Source organism: Propithecus coquereli, unplaced genomic scaffold (genome assembly GCF_000956105.1).
Source record: "Propithecus coquereli isolate 6110/MARCELLA unplaced genomic scaffold, Pcoq_1.0 Scaffold210, whole genome shotgun sequence".
Lineage (NCBI taxonomy): Eukaryota > Metazoa > Chordata > Mammalia > Primates > Indriidae > Propithecus > Propithecus coquereli.
In genome coordinates this window covers 6266399-6291469 of record NW_012146079.1, presented here as the reverse complement: position 1 = coordinate 6291469, position 25071 = coordinate 6266399, and the positions used below count along the sequence as shown (strand labels likewise).

At 37.5% G+C, this 25071-nt stretch overlaps 2 protein-coding genes across 4 annotated transcripts in view; one reads left to right on the top strand and one right to left on the bottom strand.

Moving 5' to 3' along the window:
* The first annotated feature begins 748 nt into the window (after positions 1 to 748).
* MIXL1 (Mix paired-like homeobox) lies at positions 749 to 2742 on the top strand. 2 transcript variants are annotated; one of them, XM_012644368.1, is made up of 2 exons: positions 749 to 1153; positions 2341 to 2742. In XM_012644368.1, the coding sequence occupies exons 1-2, from the start codon at positions 749 to 751 to the stop codon at positions 2632 to 2634; spliced, it is 699 nt and encodes a 232-aa protein (XP_012499822.1). In that variant the 3' UTR covers positions 2635 to 2742. The 2 variants fall into 2 exon arrangements, with proteins under 2 accessions (XP_012499822.1, XP_012499821.1); XM_012644367.1 differs by having other exon boundaries at positions 749 to 1169; positions 2318 to 2634.
* Positions 2743 to 6915: 4173 nt separating this feature from the next.
* Positions 6916 to 25071, bottom strand: part of LIN9 (lin-9 DREAM MuvB core complex component) — a 49695-nt gene continuing 31539 nt past the window's right edge. Inside the window, exons 8-15 of one of the 2 annotated variants that reach the window (XM_012644357.1) lie at positions 22957 to 23090; positions 21219 to 21338; positions 20835 to 20936; positions 18414 to 18494; positions 13224 to 13349; positions 9105 to 9284; positions 8857 to 8954; positions 6916 to 8379 (exon numbers count right to left, since the gene is read on the bottom strand). In XM_012644357.1, coding sequence (XP_012499811.1) covers positions 8274 to 8379; positions 8857 to 8954; positions 9105 to 9284; positions 13224 to 13349; positions 18414 to 18494; positions 20835 to 20936; positions 21219 to 21338; positions 22957 to 23090 — 947 coding nt within the window. In that variant the 3' untranslated portion in view covers positions 6916 to 8273. The remainder of the gene's footprint in view (positions 8380 to 8856; positions 8955 to 9104; positions 9285 to 13223; positions 13350 to 18413; positions 18495 to 20834; positions 20937 to 21218; positions 21339 to 22956; positions 23091 to 25071) is intronic. The other variant, XM_012644358.1, reaches the window with a different exon arrangement.

Sequence of the window (25071 nt, the reverse complement as noted above, 5' to 3'; positions counted from 1 at the left end):
TTGCTCGTCCCTTCCAGTAGACAGGTCTGGAGCACTGTTGGGAACCTTTGGAGAGGCCAAATTAAGTGTCTGCTAAAGGGGGCACATTGTCAACCCTGCCCTGCCTAGGATAGCCTTGTGGGTGGGCCCATGCGGATATCCCAGGCAGAAGCTTCCCCACCCTCTTCTTAGGAGCAGTGTGCAGCCTGCCTTGAGGTCCCTTTATCTTTGTTCCCCTTGGGATTCAGGATGTGTTAGGGAGGCTCGCAGAGGACAGGGGCTGGGCTGTTTGACCAACCTGGTACAGGGTCTAGCACATAGCAGGGGTGGTAAATAAATACCTTTGATGAGGACTGGCGGGACAGGGGACAAGGCTGGATGCCCGGGTCATGTGAGACCCCGGCCGGCCCAGGCCCTGGCCGCTCGGACCCGGAGGAGGGAGGTTCTGTCCGCACTGGGCCCCTCCGAGCCGCCCCTCCCCAGCAAACCTGGAAATGTTGATTGCGGTGCGGGGCCGGCGGCGGATGGGCGGGGGAGGCGACGGAGGGGGCCGGGGCCCAAGTTCACGCCTCGCTCCCTGCATCCCACGGTCAGCGGAAGCGATTATCCCCGCGGCGTCTGGCGGGGCCGGGGGCGGGCTGGCACCCCGAAGAGCACGGGCCTCGCCGCGTCCACGCTTTGATGGCGCCGCCAGCGCCTGCCCCTCCGCGGGCCCGGCCGGTATAACTGCAGCCGCGCCCGTCCCGGCGGCGCACGGAGTCGGGGAGCGATGGCCGCAGCAGGGTCCCGCCAGCGCCAGGGCGCCGAGGGCGCCGCGTTTCCAGCCTACCGGCCCGCGCCCGCCGGCGGGGCGCTCCTGCCGGCCCCCAGCCCCGCGGCCGCCCTGCTCCCCGCGCCCCCCGGCCCCGGCCCCGAGCGCGGCGCCCCGGCCCCCTTCGCGGGTTTCCTGGGCAGGGGCCCCGGGCGGGCCCCGCCGCCCCACGCCGGCCTGGGCTCGCGGGCGCCCCCCAGAGGCGCGGCCGCCCAGTCGGCGTCGCAGCGCCGCAAGCGCACGTCGTTCAGCCCCGAGCAGCTGCAGCTGCTGGAGCTCGTCTTCCGCCGGACCATGTACCCCGACATCCACCTGCGCGAGCGCCTGGCCGCGCTCACCCTGCTCCCCGAGTCCAGGATCCAGGTGAGCAGCCCGCCGCGTCCGCAGTGCCCCGGAGGAGAGGCGCTGGGGAGTCCAAGCCAGGACTCGCCCGGCGCCTTAGGCCACATTTACTTGGGGGACGTTGGGCAAGTTGCTTCCCTTGAGCCTCAGTGTTCTAGACTGCAAAAGAACGATAATGTCCTTAGGCTTAAATGAAACAATTCAGGCATGTATTCAATGACTTGTGTCTCATTGCTAAGTATAAGGGCTCCTAGGAGGCTAGCTGGTCCCTTGAAATGGTCGGAAAGTAATTCCCAGCGGGAAGGTGATAGGAAGTATTTATACACTTTTCCTCATCGAGGAAGAAGACACAGATGAGGTGCGGGTGAGGTTTCCCTCTGGCTTTGAGTTTGAGAACGGTAGCTGAGAGAGGGCAGGCCTGACTTACCAAGTTACTCCCAGGCCACGTTCTTGGCAAGTTTTGGTTCTGGTATTTTGGTTTGAAAGGATGCAGCATTTTGAGGTAAAGCCTGAAGCATCTGGAGCTTGTTGTCACAGTTTGAAAAATCTAGTACAAGGTGTGTTTATTGTCTAAAGTAATTTAGATCAGAATCTTGGAGTTGGTGGTGAGAAGCCTGTCTTTTTGCCTGTCTGTAGCACCTTGCTCTGTGTCCAAGAGCCCTCATTTAAACACTGGGAAAGAGCAGACTTGTTTCTTCTGCATCTCTGGCGGTCACAACAGTTGTCAGTTTCAACAGTTGGCATAGAGGCTTCCTAATTAGCACACAGTATTTGTGGGGAAATAGCAGAAAGATTTATTCACATTAGTCCACTGAGCAAAATACCTCCTTGATTAGTTTGACAAGGGAGTACAGACTTTCAAAAACTGATTTTCTAAATAATTTTAACGCCTATCATCTTTAAGCAGAGTAGCATTTTCTCCTGAGAATTCTAAATGCTGCTAATTTGTAACCCTGTTTTTCATGAAATTGTCCCTAAATAAAGAACAGATAGAACCAGGCATTATTTCAATTTTGCATCTGGGAATGGTGAGGCAGGGAAAGCTAGGTGCTCTGAACTTCTAACCGTCAACCCAAGTGCTTTCTCAAAACCATGTCTTCGGAGCAGGGAGCCCAGGGATGTTAAGCTGGAATTTATTATTATGAACTATGTACATAACAGTATCATAAGAACTCCAACCCAAAGCATTTTTTCCTCCCCGCTTGCAGGTGTGGTTCCAGAATAGGCGAGCCAAGTCACGGCGTCAGAGCGGGAAATCCTTACAGCCCCCGGCGAGGCCAGACATCTTCCTCAGCCACTCTGCTCCTGGAACTGAGATGAAGTGTTTGAAGCCCCACCTGCCTCTTGAGGTAGAGGTGAACTGCTTCACTGATCCAAACAGCATCTCTGACTCTAGCTCTCAGGGTCAGAATTTTGAAACCTATTCCCCTCTCTCTGAAGACATTGCTTCAAAGCTAGACTTGTGGGAGGAACACATCTTTTCTGCCTTTGGTAACTTTTGAGGACTCTGGGAGAATTCAGATAACCTTAGAGGAGCCATGAGTGACATCCCGGGAGACATACATCAGAATACCGCCCTTTCTGACTTCCATGTTCAGGACATGTCCTTGTTAACCTCGATGATGGTTTTGACAGTCACCTTTCACCTTTGAAGGTTCCCCTCAGAGCATTTTGCTGGTGAACATCCCCCACCGCCAGGAATTCTGGGTTCATTTTTACCTGTGTATCTCCGAGTCTGCCCGTTCCACTTAGTCTGCATCCTGTGCCTTCTTGCCAGGTCTGTTCTTATTTTTTGGACTGGTTGTTCAGAATGCAGTATCTTGTTCATAAGAACCCCTCAGCTTGACTCAGTTTCCCCTTGTGCTTGACAGCTGCCACCTTCTCACAGTCCCTCCAAGGCTCATAACCTTAAACTCACTCTAACTCATCTCTTCAACCTTTTTCCCATCACCAAAATGTATTACTTTTTTATTTGGCCTGTCATCTTTGCATTCAATCGGTGACTCTGCATCCAGATTATTCCAAGAGCCCCTCTGCCTCTAGTTTCTCAACTACTTTTTAAAAATTACTCCCTAGAAATCTGTAGTAGCATCCAATTCTACCAAAGTATAAAAATCTTTCAGTTATCCTCCCAGATAACTGACATCATTTTTGGCCTACAGGACAGCTATGCAAATCTTACTGTCACCTATCCACAACATATTCTCTGTTTCAAAGTCACTCCTTTTGGTTTTGGACCAAACTAATACCTTTCTCTGTCAAAACACTCAAGACTCCCCACCACTTTCTGATGTCTGAAACTTTAATCCTGGTTTTGTATGTTACTTCAATCACTCCAACATTACCCTTAGCGCTTGTTAATGTACTTCCTGTGCAACTTCAGTAGATTATTAAATGTTTCTCACAAATGTTACCAATGTAATTTCTATTTAAATGAATTCTGTGCCTTAGCTCTTAGTACAGTGCTTCACTCCACAATTGCTCAGTACATATTATGTGGCCATGAAAAACATTTCTAAAAGAAGTTTATAGCCAGTAATCAATATTATATCAATCAGCAGACCACTGTGCTGAGAAATTTAATTTGGTTAAATGCATATCTTTGCTTGTTCAAAGTTTAGTAATATTTTAGTAATATTTTGGTTTTGGAGGCCAGGCACCGTGGTGGCTCATGCCTGTAGTCCTAGCACTTTGGGAGGCCCAGGCAGGAGGATCGCTTGAACCCAGGAGTTCAAGACCAACCTGGGCAATAGCGAGACCCCCGGTCTATAAAAGAAAAAACAAAGAAATGTGCCTGTAGTCCCAGCTACTTGGGAGACTTAAGCTCAGGAGTTGGAGACTGCAGTGAGCTACGATGATACCACTGCACTCCAGTCCAAGCAACAGAATGAGACCCTGTCTCCAAAAAAAAAAAAATTTGGTTTCAGATTTCTCTTTCCCAATTTTTTTTTTTTTTTTTTTTTGGAGATAGGATCTGCCACCCAGGCTAGAGTGTAGTGGCATCATCATAGCTCACTGCAACCTCAAACTTTTGGGCTTGAGCAATCCTCTGGCCTCAGCCTCCCAAGTAGCTAGGACTACAGGAATGTGCCAAAATGCCCGATTAATTTTTCATTTTTTGTAGAGACAAGGGTCTCACTATTGCCCAGGCTGGTCTTGAACTCCTGGCCTCAAGTGATCTTCCTGCCTTGGCCTGCCAAAATGCTAGGATTACAGACATGAGCCACCGCACCCAGCCCCAATTTATAATTCTTAATGTATATAAACGACTGTTTCTACATTAGGCTAGGATTAAATATTGTATTGATATGTTGAGGGTTTTCAAACTCCTTAGGGCCAAAGGACACTGTCTGTATATGAGGTAACCATAGGTAAGGTTTCTCTGTAAACTGTGCTTTAAAGTAGGCTTATGAGAAGCCATGGCCAGGGCCAGGACATCTGATACATCTTGATGGTTATTAGAAGAGCTTTAACTATGCTGAATGTCTTAGAGATTATACAAGCTGGTTGCCCATTTTCATAGAGATGTTATTCAAGTGGTTTGTACTTTTCAGAGTCGCAAATCCACTATTAAAAGTAACTAAGAGAACATGGTTCAGGCTTTTTTAGTAGCTAACTGGACTTATGAGCCCTTGGAAAACTGTCTGAAACCAGAGTAGCTATTATTATTTTAAGTGCTTACTATGTGCCAAACATTGTGCTCAGAGCCTATCCTGGGGGTGGTCAGGAGGTCTCACGATCACAGAGTTCACATTTCAACTTGTGACATGGCTGAATGAGATGATACAGATACATTCACAAGACTGAAAGACATATATCATAACACTTGAAACTTAGGGTCCACTAAGAATCACACTTAAAAATAAATCTTACAATTAGCTTTTTAATTATATTCTTGCATTTATGTTGTCTTATATTCTATTTTCCTCAGTGAACAATTATAAAAACCTACAACTATTTAAATCCTGTTTTTATATTTTTTAATTTTTAAAAATTGTGGGATCCTCTAAGAAGTAGTGTGCACCTCTCTCACCCTCTTAAGGCCTTAACTGGTAAATGTGTAACAGGCATTATATATTTAATCCGTACACCTACCATATAAAATAGGGACTATTCTTCCCATTTTACAGATGAAGAAACTTAATCTAAGTAGTGGTTCATAATCACAGAGCTTGTAAATGGCATGGCCAGGCCTCAAACCTAGGACTAACACAGCGCACCTATTTATCCACCACCACAGAGTGCCTCCTCTATTGGACTGGTCTTTTTAGTCAGGGCTAATGATAAAATAATGTGCTAGGTTTAAAAGCAAGCCCCAAATCAGAATTTCTATATGCCAGTGCATATTGTCTCATCTTTCCAAGAAATCGTCACGGGAGACCACACTCTTATTCCAGTGACACTAATGTTGCTTAGAGCTCTTTTGAAACTCACATTGGTTTGTTCATTATACAAATATTATATTTATTTGGTGCCTATGAACAGGCACTTTATCAGGACCTGGAAATAAAATGGTGAGCAAAAACAGAAACAGTCCCTCCCCTCATGGAGCAAAGAGGCCAGTATGAAGACAAAAGATCTCTAAGGAGTATAAACTTGCAAATGTGACAAGTGCTGGAAGGAGGTACGTGATCTGGAGACACTATAATAGGAGATGTGTTGTGGTTGAGGAAAACTTCCTTGAGGTTTGATGTGAAGGTAAGATCTGTAGGATGATCAGGGAGTTATCAAGGAGAGGAGAGGAAACGGAGGCACTGCATGTGCAAAGGCCCTGTGGAGCAGGGAGCAGAATGAAGAAATCGGTATGGGAGGCCAGACCATGCATGGCTTCGGAGATCTTGTAAAAGAGTTCTGACTTTGTCCTCAAAGCCATACGAGGACTTTAAAGGCATTTATAGACAGAGGGATAATGTGACCAATTCTGCATTTTAAGAATACCATTCTGGCTGCATTTGAGGAGGGCTGAGGCGACGCTGGGAGGTACGTTAGGAGGCAACTGCACTTTTCCAGGTTGGTGATGGCGGCAGTTGGGCTCTGAGTAGTGGTGGTAATGAAGATGGAGAAAGGTGCATGGATTCAAGAGAAAAAATTTAATGGGAAAATCTTTTTGTAGCTTCTCAATGGTAAAAAGTGAATGTGACTTTTGGAACTAGCTTAAAGTAATTCAGAACCAAATCTATATAAATAAAAGCCATGTATGTGCTTGCATGTCTGCGCAATCTGGTTTTGACAGCTTTCTTTATACATGTATTAAGCAGTGGTACATCACTGAAATCAATGTATGGCTGGCTCAAAATGACTACTCTGAATTTTATAGGTTTCTTCTTCCCTAAACAGAAATAGAATTCCACTATATTCTTAGGCATCCCCTACTGTCAACACATGGTAGCACTGAAAGGCAAACAGTGCTTAAATATGTATAAAATGGGGTAATATTTAAGTGTTAAGTTATTGTTTAAGTAAGCCTGAAGCAATATAAAAGAAAAAATGTAAAAAATGCCTACCCAGTTCTAGGCAGGATATATTAAAATCAACTTTCACTAGATCTATACTAGGTCAAATAACTTTCTTGCTTGCTTAGTGATTCCACAGTGATTTACTCACAGATGGAAAAAAAACCCTCCCTAAAATAATATGGGATGGCATTGTACTACAAAAGAACCTGATTATTAATCTATACTGTTTCCCCTAAAAATGCAGCTTAGTAGAAATTACAGTTCTTCAAAACTTTTAAAATAGAAGGAATACTTATCAATTTGTATTAATTAAATGAAAATGTAGACTTAGTTTTCATAGATCAATTTATTTAGAATTACAAATATTAAGAATAAAAGATTTATGCATTTCTTAATTAACATAACAGTTTAGCTAAATATAAACTCTGCACTAAAGTTTTGCAGTGGCACAATACCAACAAAGAATACAGAAGCATTTTTAAACTATACAAAAATTTCAAATGGAAAATAATCTTGTTTCAGTTTTATTACACATTAACATATAAAAAGTCTCATTTTATGAGACATCTAAAAGAATCAAAACCACCTCTACAGCTATATCTTAAACTCCAAATCTGAAAACAATTTATTATATTTTGACTTTATAATATTCTATATTAAAACAAAGAAAATACCAAATGCACACTTTTTACAAGATTAATATTTTAGGCAGGGTTTTCCTTAAGAAAGAAAAACAAACACAACAATCCAAAATCTTTCTTCTGAATTTCACAGCACTGGTTATTTTATTTGTTTTCCTTATAAAATCTTTTTTACCTCATAAATTGTGTACTGTTGGATTTTAACCAGTAATCTGGTTTAAAAATTGTGCAAATAAACAAAAATATGAAAATAGTGTGTTATTAGTTTTTTTTTTTTTTTTTTTTTAAATAAATCTCACAACAATAGCAATTTTGACCTGAATCGACGGGAAAAGACACGCCAAATCCACCCGCGGAAATTTAGCATTTTGCAGTAATGTTTTTTTCTTGCTCCTTCATTTTCTTTCAACAGACAAACAACAAAGGTTTCTTTTATATAAATTATGATAAATTAAAATATTATTATAAAATGATATATAGAACCATGTCACATTGCAAGTATATATCATATATACTTGTAAAGTCTGTATTTCCTTATCTATATTTCAGTGGCTTCCTTAAAACTAGGACTTCCCATACCTCATGATGTTATCCTTTGAAGACTGAGATGGTGATCAACTAAATCAACTGGAGTTGTGATTTTCCAGATGGAATTTCCACATTGCCACTGATATGCACAAAAAGACAATGTTTTTTCATGTTCTCCACTGCAGTGTTGGGTTGAATTCATGCATGTTAAAAAAAATGGTCAATGTATTCTTCCATGAAATTATATTATGTTTAGACATTTTCAGTTTAAAAATACTTGCTAATAAACATATGTAACATAAGCAATGCTACTGCATCTGAATAATAAAAGAAAAATAAATATGCTGGTCAGCAATGCTGGTTTAAGAAGCAGTACAGTATATTAAAATGCCTTATTTGGAGATAAATTTCCCTTGTTTTCCATCAGTTAGGTTATTTGGTGCTGGAAGCCTATATAAAGGAAAAGAACTTCTCAAAAACAATGTCCTGTGCAGTTGGAATAATGAAATCTTCTACTCAGTCTCTGTTGGTGTTATTTGCTGCAAAGGCATGTAAGTTTCCCATCTGGCTCAGGCCACTTTGAATATGTGCAACATGGATTTCTACATTATTCTGAAAGCAACTAAAGAAAGAAGAATCATGATTAAGTACTTTATTTCAAAAATTTTAGAAAAACAATTTTTAAAAAAAGAAGTTAGAAAATAGCTAAGGCAATGACCTTAGGGAAGGAATAAATCTCCTCTTATACATTAGCCATAATTCTACTTCAGTAGTCAGTGAACAAGAAGAATAGGAGCCACAGGGTACTGGAAAGAGAGGATGAACCTCTCTTTGATTGAGGAAGCTCTACTTCTAAGTTGAACCTCCATGCTCACCCCAAACCTAAATATTATATGTCTCCTGATTCCTTTATATAAAAAAATCCATGTGAAATTTCTGTTCTGTCAATAGACTGGATATAACCGAAAAGCTCTTTTAAAATATATTTAAAGGATAAAAATATATGAGTACTTCACAAATACACATAATTCTTAAAACTTACACTGAAAATCACTACGAACTCAACATTAAAATAATTAGGGTGTACCTAATGAGTTACCTGATATTAGAAGCATCTATTGTACTCTTGATATCATTTAGTGAATCTGTAAGTGATTTGAATTCAAAGGAATTCAGGTCTCCTCCTTCTGCTAGACACTAAGGGGAAAAATTTCAAAATTTAATTAAATTATAGCTCAAATAGAGACATAAAATATCTGATATAATCTATGGATTATAATTTATTAGCAACAAATCAGTATAGTTTGCTTAGTGTCAAATTAAGAAAATATTTTCTCTAAAATTTACCTTAATTTGTAATAAAATTGCTGTAAGCCTGGAGATTAAGTCTGTCAGATTTTCATTTTCAACACAGGGTTGTCCTGTTGAGGAATTTGCATGCCGGACTATTTCCTGTGCTTCTTCCTCACACCTTCGTCTCATATCTGTTGGCTGATCTGCAGGCTGGAGTCCCTGGTCTGGAGCAAGCTGAATACAGATGATTGAAACATAAGATGCACATTCAAAAGGCCATGATTATTTTTGTGTGTTTGTGCTGTTTTTAGACTGTGAGTTTTACAAAACTAGCATTTATAGCTAAGATGATACTTATTCTTACCTTAGGATCTGTTTTTTCTCCTCCAACAGTTTCTTTTCTGATTTGTTTTCTATTTTTTGTAACTTTTAATTTTGATATAATTTCAAACTTTTAAAAAAGTTAAAGAATAGAACAAAGAACTCTTGATAACCCTTTACTCAGACTCACTGCTTATGTCTTACTACGTTTGATTTGCCAGTTGATCTCTCTCTCTGCATATATAATTATTTTTTCCCTTAGTCATCTGAGAATAAGTAGCAAACACTGTGGCCTCTTTACCCCTAACTACTCCAGTTTGTGTTTCCTTGGTATTTTTGAAGAGTACCAGCCAATTATTTTGTATACTATCCCTCAATGTAGGTTCATCTGTTTCCTTGTGATTAGACTACAGTTATGCATTTTTGGCAGGAATATTACAAAGTGAGGTTGAGTTCTTCTCTGTACATCGTTAGAAGGCACATGATGTTGATCTGTCATTACTATGCTAACTGTGATCACTTGGTTAAGTAAAGTGTCTGCCAGATTTCCCCACAGGAAAGCACTTCCCCTTTGTGATTACTAAGTATCTGTGAAGAGATACTTTGAGGCTATATAAAGATACTATTTATCATCAAACTTTTACCTACCAGTTTTAGCATGCATTGACATTTTTGTCTATATTGATTATTACTATAATGGTTGCCAAATGATGTTTTTCTCTCTTATCATTCCTTTTACATTTATTAGTTGACATTTTACTATAAGGAAGAACTTTCCTTTATAAAATGAATTAATTAGTATCAGTATAGATTCACAGATTCTTATTTTAGTCTATGGATTACAATCTCTTGCTATGTTAATTTATTCTGAAGCTCAAATTGTCAAATTCTTCCAGATTTGGCCAGTAGGAACCTTATCAAGCTGGCTCCTTTTGACATGTCCCCATCATTTTGGGGGCACATTTTATTTCCCTGGCATAATAGGATGGTCCAGCCTCATCTTTCTCTGCTCTAGGTCTGGAATAAGTCTCTTTTTCAAGGAACCCTGCTTCCTTTTATTGGATAACAGTGCTTAGAACCCAAGATCTGGGTACTAGGTGTGTTCTTTGCTATTAGGGTATCTCTGCTTCTAGGCTGTCTCAGCAGACATATACGTTTACTTATATTAATACATATATTATAAAAATAAACAATTAATTCATACTGATTCTTCATGTTCCACTCTACCACCACAGGATTCATTCTAATCTCCCCTGCTTTGTAACTCCCTTCTCCAACAGTGAGAACCTGGCTCCTGTTATTCTCAATATATTCAGCCCTAGAATACACAGAAGGAGTTTCAGAATTGCTTATCCGTGCCACCACAAGAAAAAAAATCCCACTACAGTTCAATATTTCTTTAAGTTTGCTTTAGACTAAGGGTATGTAGTCCAAATACAAGTTGAGTATCCTTTATCCAAAATGCTTGGGACCAGAGTGTTTCATATTTTGGATTTTTTTGAATTTTGGAATATTTGCATTATATTTACCAGTTAACATCCCAAATCCAAAAATTAAAAATCCAAAATGCTCCAATGAGCATTTTCTTTTAGGGTCATCTTGGTACTCAAAAAGTTTTGGATTTTGGAGCATTTTGGATTTGGGATGCTCATCCTATACTATGTTCAAGCTATTTGGATTAGTTTTTGTCCCTTTCAGTTAGAGTAACAGTTTGTGTTACTCTTTTGAAATAGAGTTAGGTTTGTTTATTTTTGTTTGTATTCCATTTCAGAGTTTACTTGTATTTTGGGGGGAAACACACTCAGAGAAATGTCACTCCTCACTCCCCAACCCCTTCCCAAATTAGTCTCTGGTTTACCCTGTGTTTCCTTTTGAAAAATTAAGCATATATATATATATATAATTTCCACTTATTCATTATTTCCTACCCCAGAGGTAACATACTATATACATTTATTTGTACTTTGCTTTTTTTTTTTTAAGACAGAGTCTCACTCTGTTGCCCCAGATAGAGTGCAGTGGCATCATCACAGCTCACCGCAACCTCAAACTCCTGGACTCAAATGATCCTCCTGCCTTGGCCTCCCAGAGTGCTAGGATTACAGGCGTGAGCCACCATGCCTGGCCTGTACTTTGCTTTTTTCACTTTATAATATATCCTGAAAGTTACTCCATATCAGTAAGTAGAGAGTTTCCTTGTTCTTTCTTATAGAACAATCTTATCCTTTAACACTTTAAAAAAATTTTAATTGAAGCATAAATAAATACATAAAAGTACACAAACCATAAAGTATACAGGGTAATGAGTTTTCACAAATCAAACATGCCTGGGAAATCAGTGGCTAGATTAAGAAACAGAACATTACCAGCACCCCAGATGCCCTCCTGATGCCATCTTCCAGTACTACTTCCCTAACGGTAACCCCCATCCTGACTTGTAACATCACAGGTTATATTTTGCTGGCTTTTGAGCTTTATAGAAATGGAATCATATATTATACGTTCTTTCATGTCTGATTGTGTTTGACATTGTGAGATTAATCCATGGCATTGTGTTGTTTGTTCATTCTCATTGCTGGGTAGCAATTCCATTGTGTAATTGTACCATGTTTATTGATTCTTTCTGGTATTTGGGTAATTTCTAATTTCTGGCTATAATGAACAGTGATGCTATGAACATTATAGTTATGTCTTTTAGTAAATACCCATTCGCATATGTGTTTGGTATATATTTAGGAGTAGAATTCCTTAGTCTTAGTGTTCTCTCTGATATGTTCTTATTTTAAAATCAATATCGCACTCCCACAAGAGCTTTGTGAAAATTAAATCATTTTATATCATTAGGAAAGGAGTCTACTACAAAAAGATTGATAAACAAACCACCTACTTCTGCATGTATCATCAGCTTTGTTATGTGTCATCTTGGATGCTTGGTCTGCATCTCTTGTGGACAGTTGCTAGTCCAGGGAAGAAAACCTATTTACTAGAACATGTATATTATTATGTAGGTGACTGACAACTATTAGGAAAATAAAAATAAATGATAATGGATGGCTAAAGGAATGAGCAAACTACGCTCAGTTTAGTTATAGGTAACCATAGTTCATTTTCCTCAATTAAATTCAAGTGGATCAGTAACATCACTTATGGCAGATCTTTTGGACTTACCTATGAGGCTATTATCATAAAAAGACAACTGTTCTAAGAATCTCATTATCACAAATAGAGGTGGCTTTCCTACAAACACACAACCTCGAAGAATGCAAATGCAGGAGTATTCTAAACTCATCTGGATCATTTTAATTCTTACCCTGTACTAAGAAACTCAAATTTTAGGTGAAACTGTTGAACTACCTTCATATATATATAATCATATGTGAATGATAACTCACAAATAACCATATGATTTATATATTTGAAATTCAAGAATTCACAGTTCTAATGTAAAAGTTAAAGGAGGAGAAAACAAAATCATACTCAGCATGATCAGAACTTTGTGAGAAAAAATGTGTTCTTAAAAAAATAAAAAAGACTAAGGAGAAATAAACCAAAATATTGTCTTTGGGGTAACTAAATTAAGAGTAATTATTTTTCTAAATTTTGGGGGGGAGCTATATCATTTATAATTCGAACCAAAAAATAAATAAATAAACCAACTCAGAATTGACAGCTTACTGTGTATAGAGCATTCTTCAACACTGATGATTTGAGGAGTAAAAATATATATAAAACATAATTCTGCTAAAGGACCTTATAAAGATATTGGCTTAGATTGGATTTTCTAAAATGTGCAGGTAAAAGTATTAAGCTTTCAAATAAAACAATGGAGAGAAATTCATATATCTTACCCACCTCATAGCAATACTGTTGAACTTTATGCAAAACTTTGTTTAGGTCCTTGTTCAGTTGTTCAAGTTCTAGAACAATTGTTGCATATCTCCGCTGAAATTCAATGCCGATGGGCATGGAATATGATTTCTGAGAAGAAAAAAATAAACAGATCTTGATAAGGGTTTTTTGTTTTGTTTTTGCAATGCAATTTCAATGCTCTAAAATGAAACCTGACTTATCTAAAACTAAATATAATAATTAAAAATTAAAACAACTAAATACCAAAATCTGTATTAGTCAGGGTAAAGAAAAAAAAAGAAAAAAACAAACTAAAGGTTATTAAACGTGTCTATATTCATTGTTACAGTTCTTGTGTGTGATAATGGTATTATTTATTTAGGAGATTGTTCTTGCTCTTAGGAGCATGGTGATGTCTGCCATTTACTTTTTTTAAAAAGGAGATCTTACATATAGAGAAATTAAACAAAGCAAAATGTTAACCAATAAATCTGTATCCTTATATTGGTCTTTCAACTTTTTCACAGGTTTGTCATTTTTCAGAATAAAAAGCTGTTAAAAATTGTATGTACTCATTTGAAGCACCCTAGTTATTTAAACTCAATCGGTTCTCTACCCAGAATCAAATGAATATAGCATAATGGCTAAGAGCATGGGTGCTAGAATCAGATATTTGTTCAAATTTCAACTCTGTCGCCTACCAGCTGTGTGATGTTAAGTAAGTTCCTTAATCTCTCTGTGCCTCCATTTCCTCATCTGCCAAACGGGGATAACAGGAATATCTACCGGGCTGGGCGTGGTGGCTCACGCCTATTATCCTACCACTCTGGGAGGCTGAGGAAGGAGGATCACTTGAGCCCAGGAGTTTGAGGTTGCTGTGAGCTAGGCTGATGCCACAGCACTCTAGCCTGGGTGACAGTGTGAGACTCTGTCTCCAAAAAGAGTATCTACCTAATGAGGTTATTGCAAAGATTAAATGAGATAATATATGCTAGCATATTACTTCCTGCGTAGAAAATGCTCAATAAATACTTTTTGTTATTACCATCATTCCATATTTGCTCCCTACCAACAAGTGTTAGTGGACTTTGATACCATTTCCTTTCCTCTTTTCACAATACCTCCAATAAATTACACTCTCCATTTCGCTCCAGCTACAAATGCCGGCAATGAAACCTCTCTAGTCAAGGAAAATTTAATCACAGTTTTGTTTTTTTTTCAGAGGATTTCTGAGAAAGCAGATCATAATGTACTGGGGGAGCAAAACTGCTCCTTCTGTTTATAGTTCGGGAAAGAAAGCATTCCTAGACAGCACAGGGAAGAATTACTTACACGAGCCCCAATCATAGCATTATAGATTGTTTGAGCTAACAGAAACCTTAGAGATCATCTAGTTAAGCCACATCACTTTACAGATGAGAAAACTGAGGTCTAGAAAAGTTAAATGTCTTGTTCAATAACACACAGTATTATTAATAATAATGTGTTGATGACTTGATGATGATAATGACAACAGCAAACATGTATAGAGCTGACTAATATGCCAGGCATTGTTCTAAGTATTTTTAAGGCATTTCATTGAATCTTCACAACAACCCCATGAGAAGGGCACTATTGTTGGTTGTCTCCATTTTACACGAGTCCCATGTACTACAGCCAATAAGTGGTCAGCCTATGGGATCCGAAGCCAGTTTGCATCGGTTATAATTCCTCTGCCACTGGCATCTGAAGCTGTGCAAGAGAAGGATGGGCCAGAATACCCCAGAGAGAACAGGGAAGGGATAGGTTCCACATAGGCCTGGAAACATATCCAGGTCATCCTACTTTTAGTTTACCACTGGTGCCTCCTGAATTGCTTCCCCTTCAAAAGCCTCAGTTTTTGTGACCACTGGATCATCCAAAAGATTTTTATAAAAATACAAGGATAATACAAGACCTACTTTCAATTACTATTCTCCCTTCTGCTGTTCCTAATCTGCTGTAGTTATATCCACCAACTAAGTTCTTAATTTTGGTTGCTGTAGTTTTCACTAGGTCCCTTTTACTGTTCTTTCCAGTTCTCTTCTAAAATTCTCAAATTTGTCTCACCTCTCTGAACAAATTAAGCATTTAAAATCTATTTCTAAATGCCATTATCTGGAGTCTGACTATTGTCTACAGTTTCTCTTCTTTTTCTGTTAGGCTTATCTTGTCTTATATTGTTAGATACTGTATATAAAAATTTGTAGAAATAATTTGAGGCCTAGAAAAATGCTCTATATTCCTCCAAAGAGGACTTAAGGTTTGCCAACTTCCCCCAACTCTTTGTGGGTCTCTGGACTCTAATTTTGGCCTCCCCACCCCTGTAACCCTAGCAAGAGGATGCCACTCAGCTTCTCAGCTACCTTTTCTAGAACTTGCGGAAGTCTCCAAGGAAAAAGCAACCCTAAACACCAGGTTCCCTCTTCTGAGTTTTCTTCTTTTTTCAGATCCTACAAGTTTTTAATGCCTTGTTAATGCTCCAGTATCTTCAAGTAGGTTATTTTAATATTTTATTCCAGAGGAAATAGTTGTTCTCAGTATGTTGGTTAATCCAAACTACCTAGTCTACTATTACCAAAAGCAGAAAGAAAGCTTAACTTTTCCCATATAGTATATTCAAATTCTTTAGAGGAATGTCTGTTTCTTTCTCTCCTTTTGAGTAAATGCCACATCTGAGTTTTGTCACTGGGATGAAGAAGAGGGATGAGTAAAAAGACTTTGAATTAATCTCCTTTGAAAATAGTCATCTCACTTCTGTACTTCATCATATTTGCCAACTCTGGGCCTAGAGCCTCTTCAGAGTTCCAATATGCAACCTCCTTCGAGCCATGGTTTCTGTTTCATCTAATAACATGTCAGAAAATTTTCTGAAACTCATAGACATTATTAAGCAAACTGATTCAATTTTTTCTATTTCTTTTTGTACTTCATATTTTGTGTGGAATTGTAAAGGATGGGAAGAAAACACATGTTCGGCCTATCATCTTAAACTGGAGGTTTCATTAAATCTTTAAAATATCGATATATTGGCCGGGCGCGGTGGCTCACGCCTGTAATCCTAGCTCTCTGGGAGGCCGAGGCGGGCGGATTGTTTGAGCTCAGGAGTTCGAAACCAGCCTGAGCAAGAGCGAGACCCCGTCTCTATTAAAATAGAAAGAAATTAATCGGACAACTAAAAAAAATATATAGAAAAAAAAGTAGCCGGGCATGGTGGCACATGCCTGTAGTCTCAGCTACTCGGGAGGCTGAGGCAGAAGGATCGCTTGAGCCCAGGAGTGTGAGGTTGCTGTGAGCTAGGCTGACGCCACGGCACTCTAGCCCGGGCAACAGAGTGAGACTCTGTCTCAAAAAAAAAAAAAAAAAATCAATATATTTTAACCTAGCCATTCTACTTTCTAAGAATTTATCCTACAGATGGAAAATAACAAATGCACAAAACTATATTAGCACTATTTTAGTAAAATAATGAAAACAACCCAACTATCCATTAATAGGAAATTGTTTAAATTATGGTACAATGCAGTCATTTAAAAGATGAAATAAGTCAATATATAATTGTTTAATTCTGTTTTTGTTAGAAAATAATTTTCAAAACTACTTATGATAGTATATGCATAGAAAAATAAATCCACATGGTAAACATATAAACACATTTATAACATGTTAAACTGAATAATATTTATCTATGGGGAAGGGATTATGAAGAATTACTGTTTTCCCCATTGTTTTTTTTATAATGGGAATTATTTTTAATTATAAATAAAACAAAACAAATAATGAAGCATATCAAGCCAGCTAGACGACATCTATAGAGTTCTCACATGCCAAGAAGCCAAGCCAACATCAAAGTAAGTCTCTATTGAAAGTAGGTAAGACTAACTGGGCAAAGGCAAGCCCAATATTTTAAAGCATGGTCTCATGCTTACAGACACAAGAAAAAGTCCTAGCTAGTGACATTAAAAGGAAACGATTCAATTATGCATAAAGATGGAAGATATGATAAAATTATCAGAGGAAACACAGAAGTGGGGGGAGCACTGAAAAGGCACAGAATAAAGGGCAGAAGTAGAACTGATGGAAACCAAGATAAGAATTGGAGCATAGCAGGGAAGAAGCAGCATATACATTTTTATGTTTAAGATATGTGATAGCAATATGTTATGGCTAATCTTTCTCAATCTTTGATAGCCTGTGTTTCTGACAATAATAATTTTATATTATGCTTAAATGAGTTAAACTGGAACCAAGAAGCTCAAGTTATAGTATAGTACCTGTATTGCTACATAGCAATATGATCTTACGCTGAAATCGCCTGACATCTTTGGTCTTAGATAATAAGATACAGATATTTTCAGATAAAAAATTCTATAATCCTAAAAGGGGACTGTTCTTCATTCAGTTAGGTATCTACTTGTGCAGCTGTTTGCCCACACTCATCCCCTTACAACATTTCATTCCAGAGATGCCTAGTGCTACCACCCCCCATTCTCACGCCCATGACAGATACTGGTAATCAGTCATGCACTTCCTCCTCTCTCCTGCCCCCAGCCCAGTCACTGAGCCCTCCCTTATTCTCACACTTCTGTGTAGCCATTTTCAATTAATTGGAGATGGTACCTGAGATGAAACCTTTTTGCCATCCTGCAAATCCTTAAGCAACATGTGAATTTCATTACAATTCAGACTTTCTTAGTATTTTCTACATAGTTTTAAAACACTCTGATAATTCTCTTATGAATACATTTTTTAAACCCATTAGATTAATAAGATACAAACTGTCAAGATAATCTGAAGATGACAAGTTACGTATTTCCTGATTTACTTATTCTGAAGCACTTTTTATAATCTCTGACATTATAACTTTCTTAGTCAGAGGCACCAGTCCTAGGTTTTCCACACTCATGCAAACCATTCAAAGAACCTAATATGCCCATTAATCCTATTTAGCTGTTTAGTCAATGGCATAATGAGGTCTGGGGTAACGCACTGTATTGCACTGCAAGTTTACTCAGCATATGTTCTACATAGTAAGAGATAGTAATAATAAATGAAGACTTAAAAATAACATTTACCTCAAGGTTTTCTTCCATAAGACATTTTTAAGTCATTAGATACAGAAGGCCTCACCATATTAAAATTAGACAAGCAAACAATTAAGAAACAAATCCTTACCAGTTTTTCTGCTTCTGTGTTCATTTCCCTTAATTTCTTGATATGTTCCTTTTTAATCATGAGAATTTTTGATAATTTGGTCTACAGACAAAAAAGAAGAAATGTTTTGGAATAAATAGAGACATTTAGGTATATCAGACATTAAATTTCAAATTTCACACTAAGATATTTTAGCAATAGATTTCAGTGTTTCAATATAAATATAGTATAGCATTTTATTTTATATATCTGATTAGCTGACAAGAAAATATTGTTTTAAAATCCACTGTAACTAGGACATGTCAAAAGGACTCAACCTGAACAAGCTTTCGCTGGCCCAAAATAGGATGATATATGGACCAATAACAACTGCAAAGAACTTAAGTGCAAAAGCTAAAATCCATGAGTTCATGGTGATACTTTAAAAAAATTAACCATTGTTGGAGAACACTAGTGACCAAACTTATTATTTTATAAACTGGAAAACAAAGAGAAAGAATCAAGTATTTATCCTGCCCTTTCCTATACAAACTATACCATTATGTAACCAAATAACAGATTAGCGGAAGTTTTTTTGGGGGGAGAGGGTTTGTTTTGTTTTTATTTTTTAAGAGACAGAGTCTTGCTCAGTTGCCCCAGCTAGAGTGCAGTGGTGTGATCACAGCTCATTGCAACCTCCAACTCCTGGGCTCAAGCGATCCTCCTGCCTCAGCCTCCCAAGTAGCTGGGACTATAGACATGCGCCACCATGCCTGGCTAATTTTTCTATTTTTAGTAGAGACGGGGTCTCACTCTTGGCTTAAGCTGGTCTGGAACTCCTGAGCTCAAGCGATCCTCCTGCCTCGGCCTCCCATAATGCTAGGATTATAGGCATGAGCCACCATGCCTGGCTGGGGAGGTTTTGCTTGATAGAACTATTTCAGGTAATCAAGAATGAATGATAGAATGAAAAGAGCATCATTTTGCCATTGTAATGAATGAATGGATCTAGGCATTGATAATCAATGGCAGCTAACATTATAAAAGAGAGAGAATATATGAGCCTATCAAAAGAACATTTTCAAAACTCTTAAAATGTTCCATATCCTTAAAAATAATAATGTAAACTATGGTCTTTAGGTAATAAATCACCTAGGTCTTTAGGTGTCAATGTAGGTTCATTGACCATTCTGGTGGGGATGTTGATAATGGGTGGAGACTATGCATGTGGAGAGGCAGAGGGTATACGGGAAATATACCTTCCTCTCCATTTTGCTGTGAATCTAAAACTGCTCTAAAAAAATGAAGTGTATTAAATTTTTAAAAATCAAACATACAAGCATCAATACTTTAGACATAATATAGTAGTACTTAGCTTCTGGCTCCCTCTGCTTGTGGATCTCTCTCTCTCCCCCCTCCCTCTCTCTGAAGCACACACACACACATACACACCTGTCCAAATATAACACATTAGCTTTGTTTTCACTTTCAGTATTTGAAAGAAAGAATTAAAAACAACAGGTGTCTACTTTGTGAAAAGAATAAGTCCTAACTTCTTTCATATTTTCAACCTTTCATATACAAATATCTATCTACCTTTGGAAGCCAAAAGGCATAAGAAATTTTATATTGCAAGGATAATTAACAATATGTGATTGAGGAATACAGAATGCTATCACACACATAAATGACAAGACTTTTCGTTAAAATAACATCAACTGCAAAAGGTAAACATTGTGAGTATCTTAGTGGATTATGTTATAAAGATTTTTATTTATGAAGATTGTATCTGTCCCAAGCCAAAGTAGTTTTTATTTTCAAAAAAGGAAAAGAAATAAAATACTATCAGACCATGATTCAAACTAAAAAACTTATCCATAGTCTAATTTTCAAAACAAACTACTCATTATATTTTTAAGAGTTAGGCTATTCAGGAGAATTTTTCTGTATGTCTGCACTTATTTCAATTTAGACTTAGATTTCTTAGTGCTAATTACAAAGTACTTAGCACGTAAATATTAATAGTTGTTTCTAGTCTCTGAAAAGAAATAAAATTTCTCTTAACCATACAGCTAGCCAAGACACTGTAACTGTTGAGTTAAATGATAATGGCAGGATATGCTGACGTTACTCAATAAAAGCCTTCATACTCATCCAAGTTACTAATAATCAACCATTTAGCATTTCACAGAGCATAATACTAGAATGTCTCAGTTCTTAAAATAGTAGAATAAGAACCAAAACCCAAGAAAAGCCCCCAAAAGAAGGCCTCTAAGGCTTTTTTGGCTTTTATAACTTTTACTTTCAAACTTTGTTGAAAACAGTAGTTCCTAAAATCTATAGAATGCTAAAAGAACAATATATAAAAATATTTGGCCCTAGAAAAATTTTCAACTTTGATAACACAAAACATATTAATTGAGTTTTTAAACAAATAGCCAAGATATTCAGAGTAATACCTACCACTTGGATAAGAAATTCTACTGGAAAACCACCTAACGTTTCAGTGTCAGAGCCAGAAATTTTACTTCTCCAAGGTGACTGTCCTAATAAAGGATCATTATCCTATGGGAATAAAAGGGAACCATTTAATCACTGACTGTTCAAAAGAAAATATCTTACTTTTTGATAAAGAGAAAATTCTATTATAATTAATATATATTAAAATCCGATAAAAAGGAAGATATTTCTGGAGTTGAAGCAACAATGTACTTTTTTATGTAATATTTTAAAACTCACAATAATGTGCATACCTCCTGAAGTTGCTGTAATAGATGTGTATTTCATAGGAACAGTTTCCATTCATAACAGTCAAGTTACTGATGATATTTCTAAAATATTACTTACTGTAATCGGTGACTGGAGAGGAGGAGTATAATGTAACCGTGGTGGGGTCATAAAAAATCGAGAAGGCCGCTGTTTTTGTCCAAAGGCAGCAATTGGCATCGTCTCATGAGGTTCATTACTCTTTGGGAAAACAGAATATCCACAAAACTTAAAGAAATTTACCAATCATTTAAGCTTTATAAACATTATATTTCAGCTTGAGATATATATTCACTCATATGATTTATCACAGAATATATTATTTTACAAAGATCAAAAGCTAGAACTTAAATCAGAGTATGAAAACACTACTTTGCTGCCAAAAGGTTGAAAAAAGAAGAATTAAGGGGGAAAAAAGGCCAAAGGCTCAAGTAGTTCAGATAATCATGGATTAATATAAAGTGTTCTATGGTCATCTTTGGTTATCTGCATTTAGACAATTTGAATATATCCTACTGTAATTAAAGTCAATTCTTATTTAGCCATGGAGAAATATTTGTATGATCTTATAATGAAAATTAAGTTAATTAAACAGAAAAAAAATTTTCCTTTTTTAAAAGGGGAGGCTTAAAGATTTCAGCCCTTAACATAAAAACTTAAGAGTGGTGTACTTTGCCTATATTGAGTCCAAATTTTCTTTCTCCCTTATTTCCCTTCTGTGTAAGAGATGTTTGATTTAAAAAACATCACAGTACACAGAGTCATAGTTTTTAAAAAGCAAATATCAGAAAAGAAAGATTCTTCTATTATATTTTTTCATTATTAATAAAGTATCAAGTATTATCTTTGCACTGAAATTTTTAATTTTTAATTATAGATCATAATCCTTCAAAATCAAGTTTATAACAAAGATTATGAAAAAAAGGAGGCTAAAGGTGAACAATTTAATTTCCATAATGCTTAGAGGAAAACCATTTTGTTATAAAAGTTCATTATTCATTTTTGAAAGACTTTATCAGATTACAGTTATATTAGTCCTTAAAGTTATTTTAACTTATTAGAAAGAGATGTAATTTCCATAACATTGCTAAATCAAATATGATCATGAAAGTATGGTCCAGTAGTTTAATGAAATATACCACAAATTCAAAAGATCTGGATTCTAGTCCCAGCCTGACAGGAAACCAGCTCTAGAGCCTTGAATAAATTAATTTACTTGTGTCTCAGTTTCATCATGCAAAAAGTGAAGATAATGAACACTCACTTTACATACCACTGAGGATAAAACAAGAGAACGAATCTTAAAGTATGTTACTTCATACTTTTAAAATAATTTTGCAAGAGAACTACACTTTAACCTAACAGCTGGAATAAAAATGTTGTATATTTGGCTGGGCACAGTGGCTCACGCCTGTAATCCTAGCACTCTGGGAGGCCAAGGCGGGAGGATTGCTCGAGGTCAGGAGTTCGAGACCAGCCTGTACAAGAGCGAGACCTCAGTCTCTACTAAAAAAAAAAAAAAAAAAAAAAAAAAATTGTATAGCTTCTTCCCCAAGTTTCTCAGACCGGAGTGATCAGTTCTGTGATACTAAAGTGCTATGTGGGTAAGGTACAACAGAGGGATCCTAGCTTCTGAAAAATGGAAGATGTAAGTACAGTTCTGCTCCAAAGGTCTAGTAGACAGGGCTGGGAACCCCTAAGGATCTCTTCCTCTGTGAGCTAAAGTCGTGATTCTATTGTAAAACAAAATTTCTTGGACAGTTCTACGTAACATATTTAGTAGGCAGGAAACACACATGTATTATGAAATACTACTTACAAGAACTTCATAGTCAGGGATGGTATGGGTTCCAAGCCCTGTCCTATCAAAAGTTACTCTATAAGTAGCATTAAGAGTATCCACAGCATCTATTTGTCCAGTGAACAGACCATCATGAACACCACGTAATCGTGCTGAGAAAAGAACAAAGGCATTACGGTGTTTGAGAGACAGAGAATTACCAAATATAAAACTATTCCAAGCATGTAATTTAAACCATAGGAAGTACAGTATTATTATCTATTAGAGTTTAAAATAAGCACACACTTTTAGGTTTAGAGAAACAACAAAAAGATTTTTTGAAACAAAAACCAAAACTATAAATGGTGATTCCATTATATTGATCCCACTGTATTAATATGTTGTATTTGTGTGTGTGTATGTGTGTACATATATATATATATATATATTTTTTTTTTTTTTTTACCGAGATTGCCTTAATCTTGGATGTATTGGTATTTTACAACAATGTTCAGGAATTATGGCAGCTCCATATCTTTGTCAACATTTGATGTTATCAGTTGTTTCAAATTCAGCCATTCTGGCGTATGTGTAGTGGTATTTCATTATGCTTTTAATTTTCATTTCTCTGATGATTAAATGATGTTGAGTACCTTTTCACATGCCAATAAGGCCATTCATAGATCTTCCTTTGGGAATTTTCTTTAATTTATTTATTTTTTGAGACAGAGTCTTGCTCTGTCATCCAAGCTAGAGTAAATGGCGGCATCATAGCTCACTGCAACCTCAAACTCCTGAGCACTGGTAATCCTCCTGCCTCAGCCTCCCCAGCAGCAGGGACTACAGATGTGCACCACCACACCCAGCTAATTTTTCTTTTTTTGTTGTTTTTTTGTTTTTTGGAGAGACCGGGTCTCACCTTTGCTCAGGTGAACTCCTGACCTCAAGCGAGCCTCCTGCCTTGGCCTCCCAAAGTGCTAGGATTACAGGTGTGAGACACTGTGCCCAGCCTTGGGAAGTTTCTACTGAAGTGTTTAGTCCATTTTTTTGAATTGGATTGCCTTTTTATTACTAATTTATGAAGTTCTATATTCTAGATATAAGTCCTTTTTAAGATACATGTTTTGGAAATACTTTCCCCCAGAATGTGGCTTGTCTATTTTTCTAATCGTGACTTTTAATGAACAGAAGTCGTTGATTTAAATTAAATCTAAATCATCTTTTGCTTTTTTTTTTTGAGACAGAGTCTCACTCCCTCATCCCAGGTAGAGTGCAGTGGCATCATCGTAGCTCACTGCAACCTTGAACTCCTGGGCTCAAGTGATCCTCCTGCTTCAGTCTGCCAAGTAGCTGGGACTACAGGCACCCACCACCATGCCTGGCTAGTTTTTTCTATTTTTGGTAGAGACAGGGTCTTGCTCTTGCTCAGGCTGGTCTTGAACTCCTGACTTCAAGTGATCCTCCCACCTCAACCTCCCAGAGTGCTCGGATTACAGACATGATCCCCACTGACCTGGACCCATCTTTTGCTTTTTGATAATTACTTTCTTTACCCACTCCAAGAAAGCTCTGCCTACATACATATCAGAAGGATATTTCCCTGTATTTACTTATAGAAGTTTTATAATTTTAGACATTTTGTTTTGCCCTCTGGTCAACTTAGAAACTTTTTAAATATAGTATAAGGAATGGTTGAGGTTTATTTTATTTCCATATGGATATCTAGCATTATTTGTTGAAATGACCTTCCTTTCCACCGAAATGCTTTGGTGCCTTTATGAAGTAAATTGCCCATATAAGTGTAAGTCTATTTCTGCACTCTATTCCATTCCGTTAGATTGATTTTCCTCTTCTAACCCATTTCCCCACTGGGCTACCCTCCCCATTTCTATATAAACCTCAGAATAAACCTTGATAATTTCTATAAAAAAAAGAGAAGAGAATGAATGAACCTATTATGCTTTACTCTACAGGTAAATCTTAACAGAACTAACATTTTAACAATATTGAGTTTTCTAACTGATGAACATAGTTTCTCTACCCATTTAGGCCTTTTATGCTATTATTTAACATTAATATAAATTCTTTTTTTTTTTTTTTGAGACAGAGTCTCACTGTGTTACCCGGGCTAGAGTGCCGTGGCCTCATCCTAGC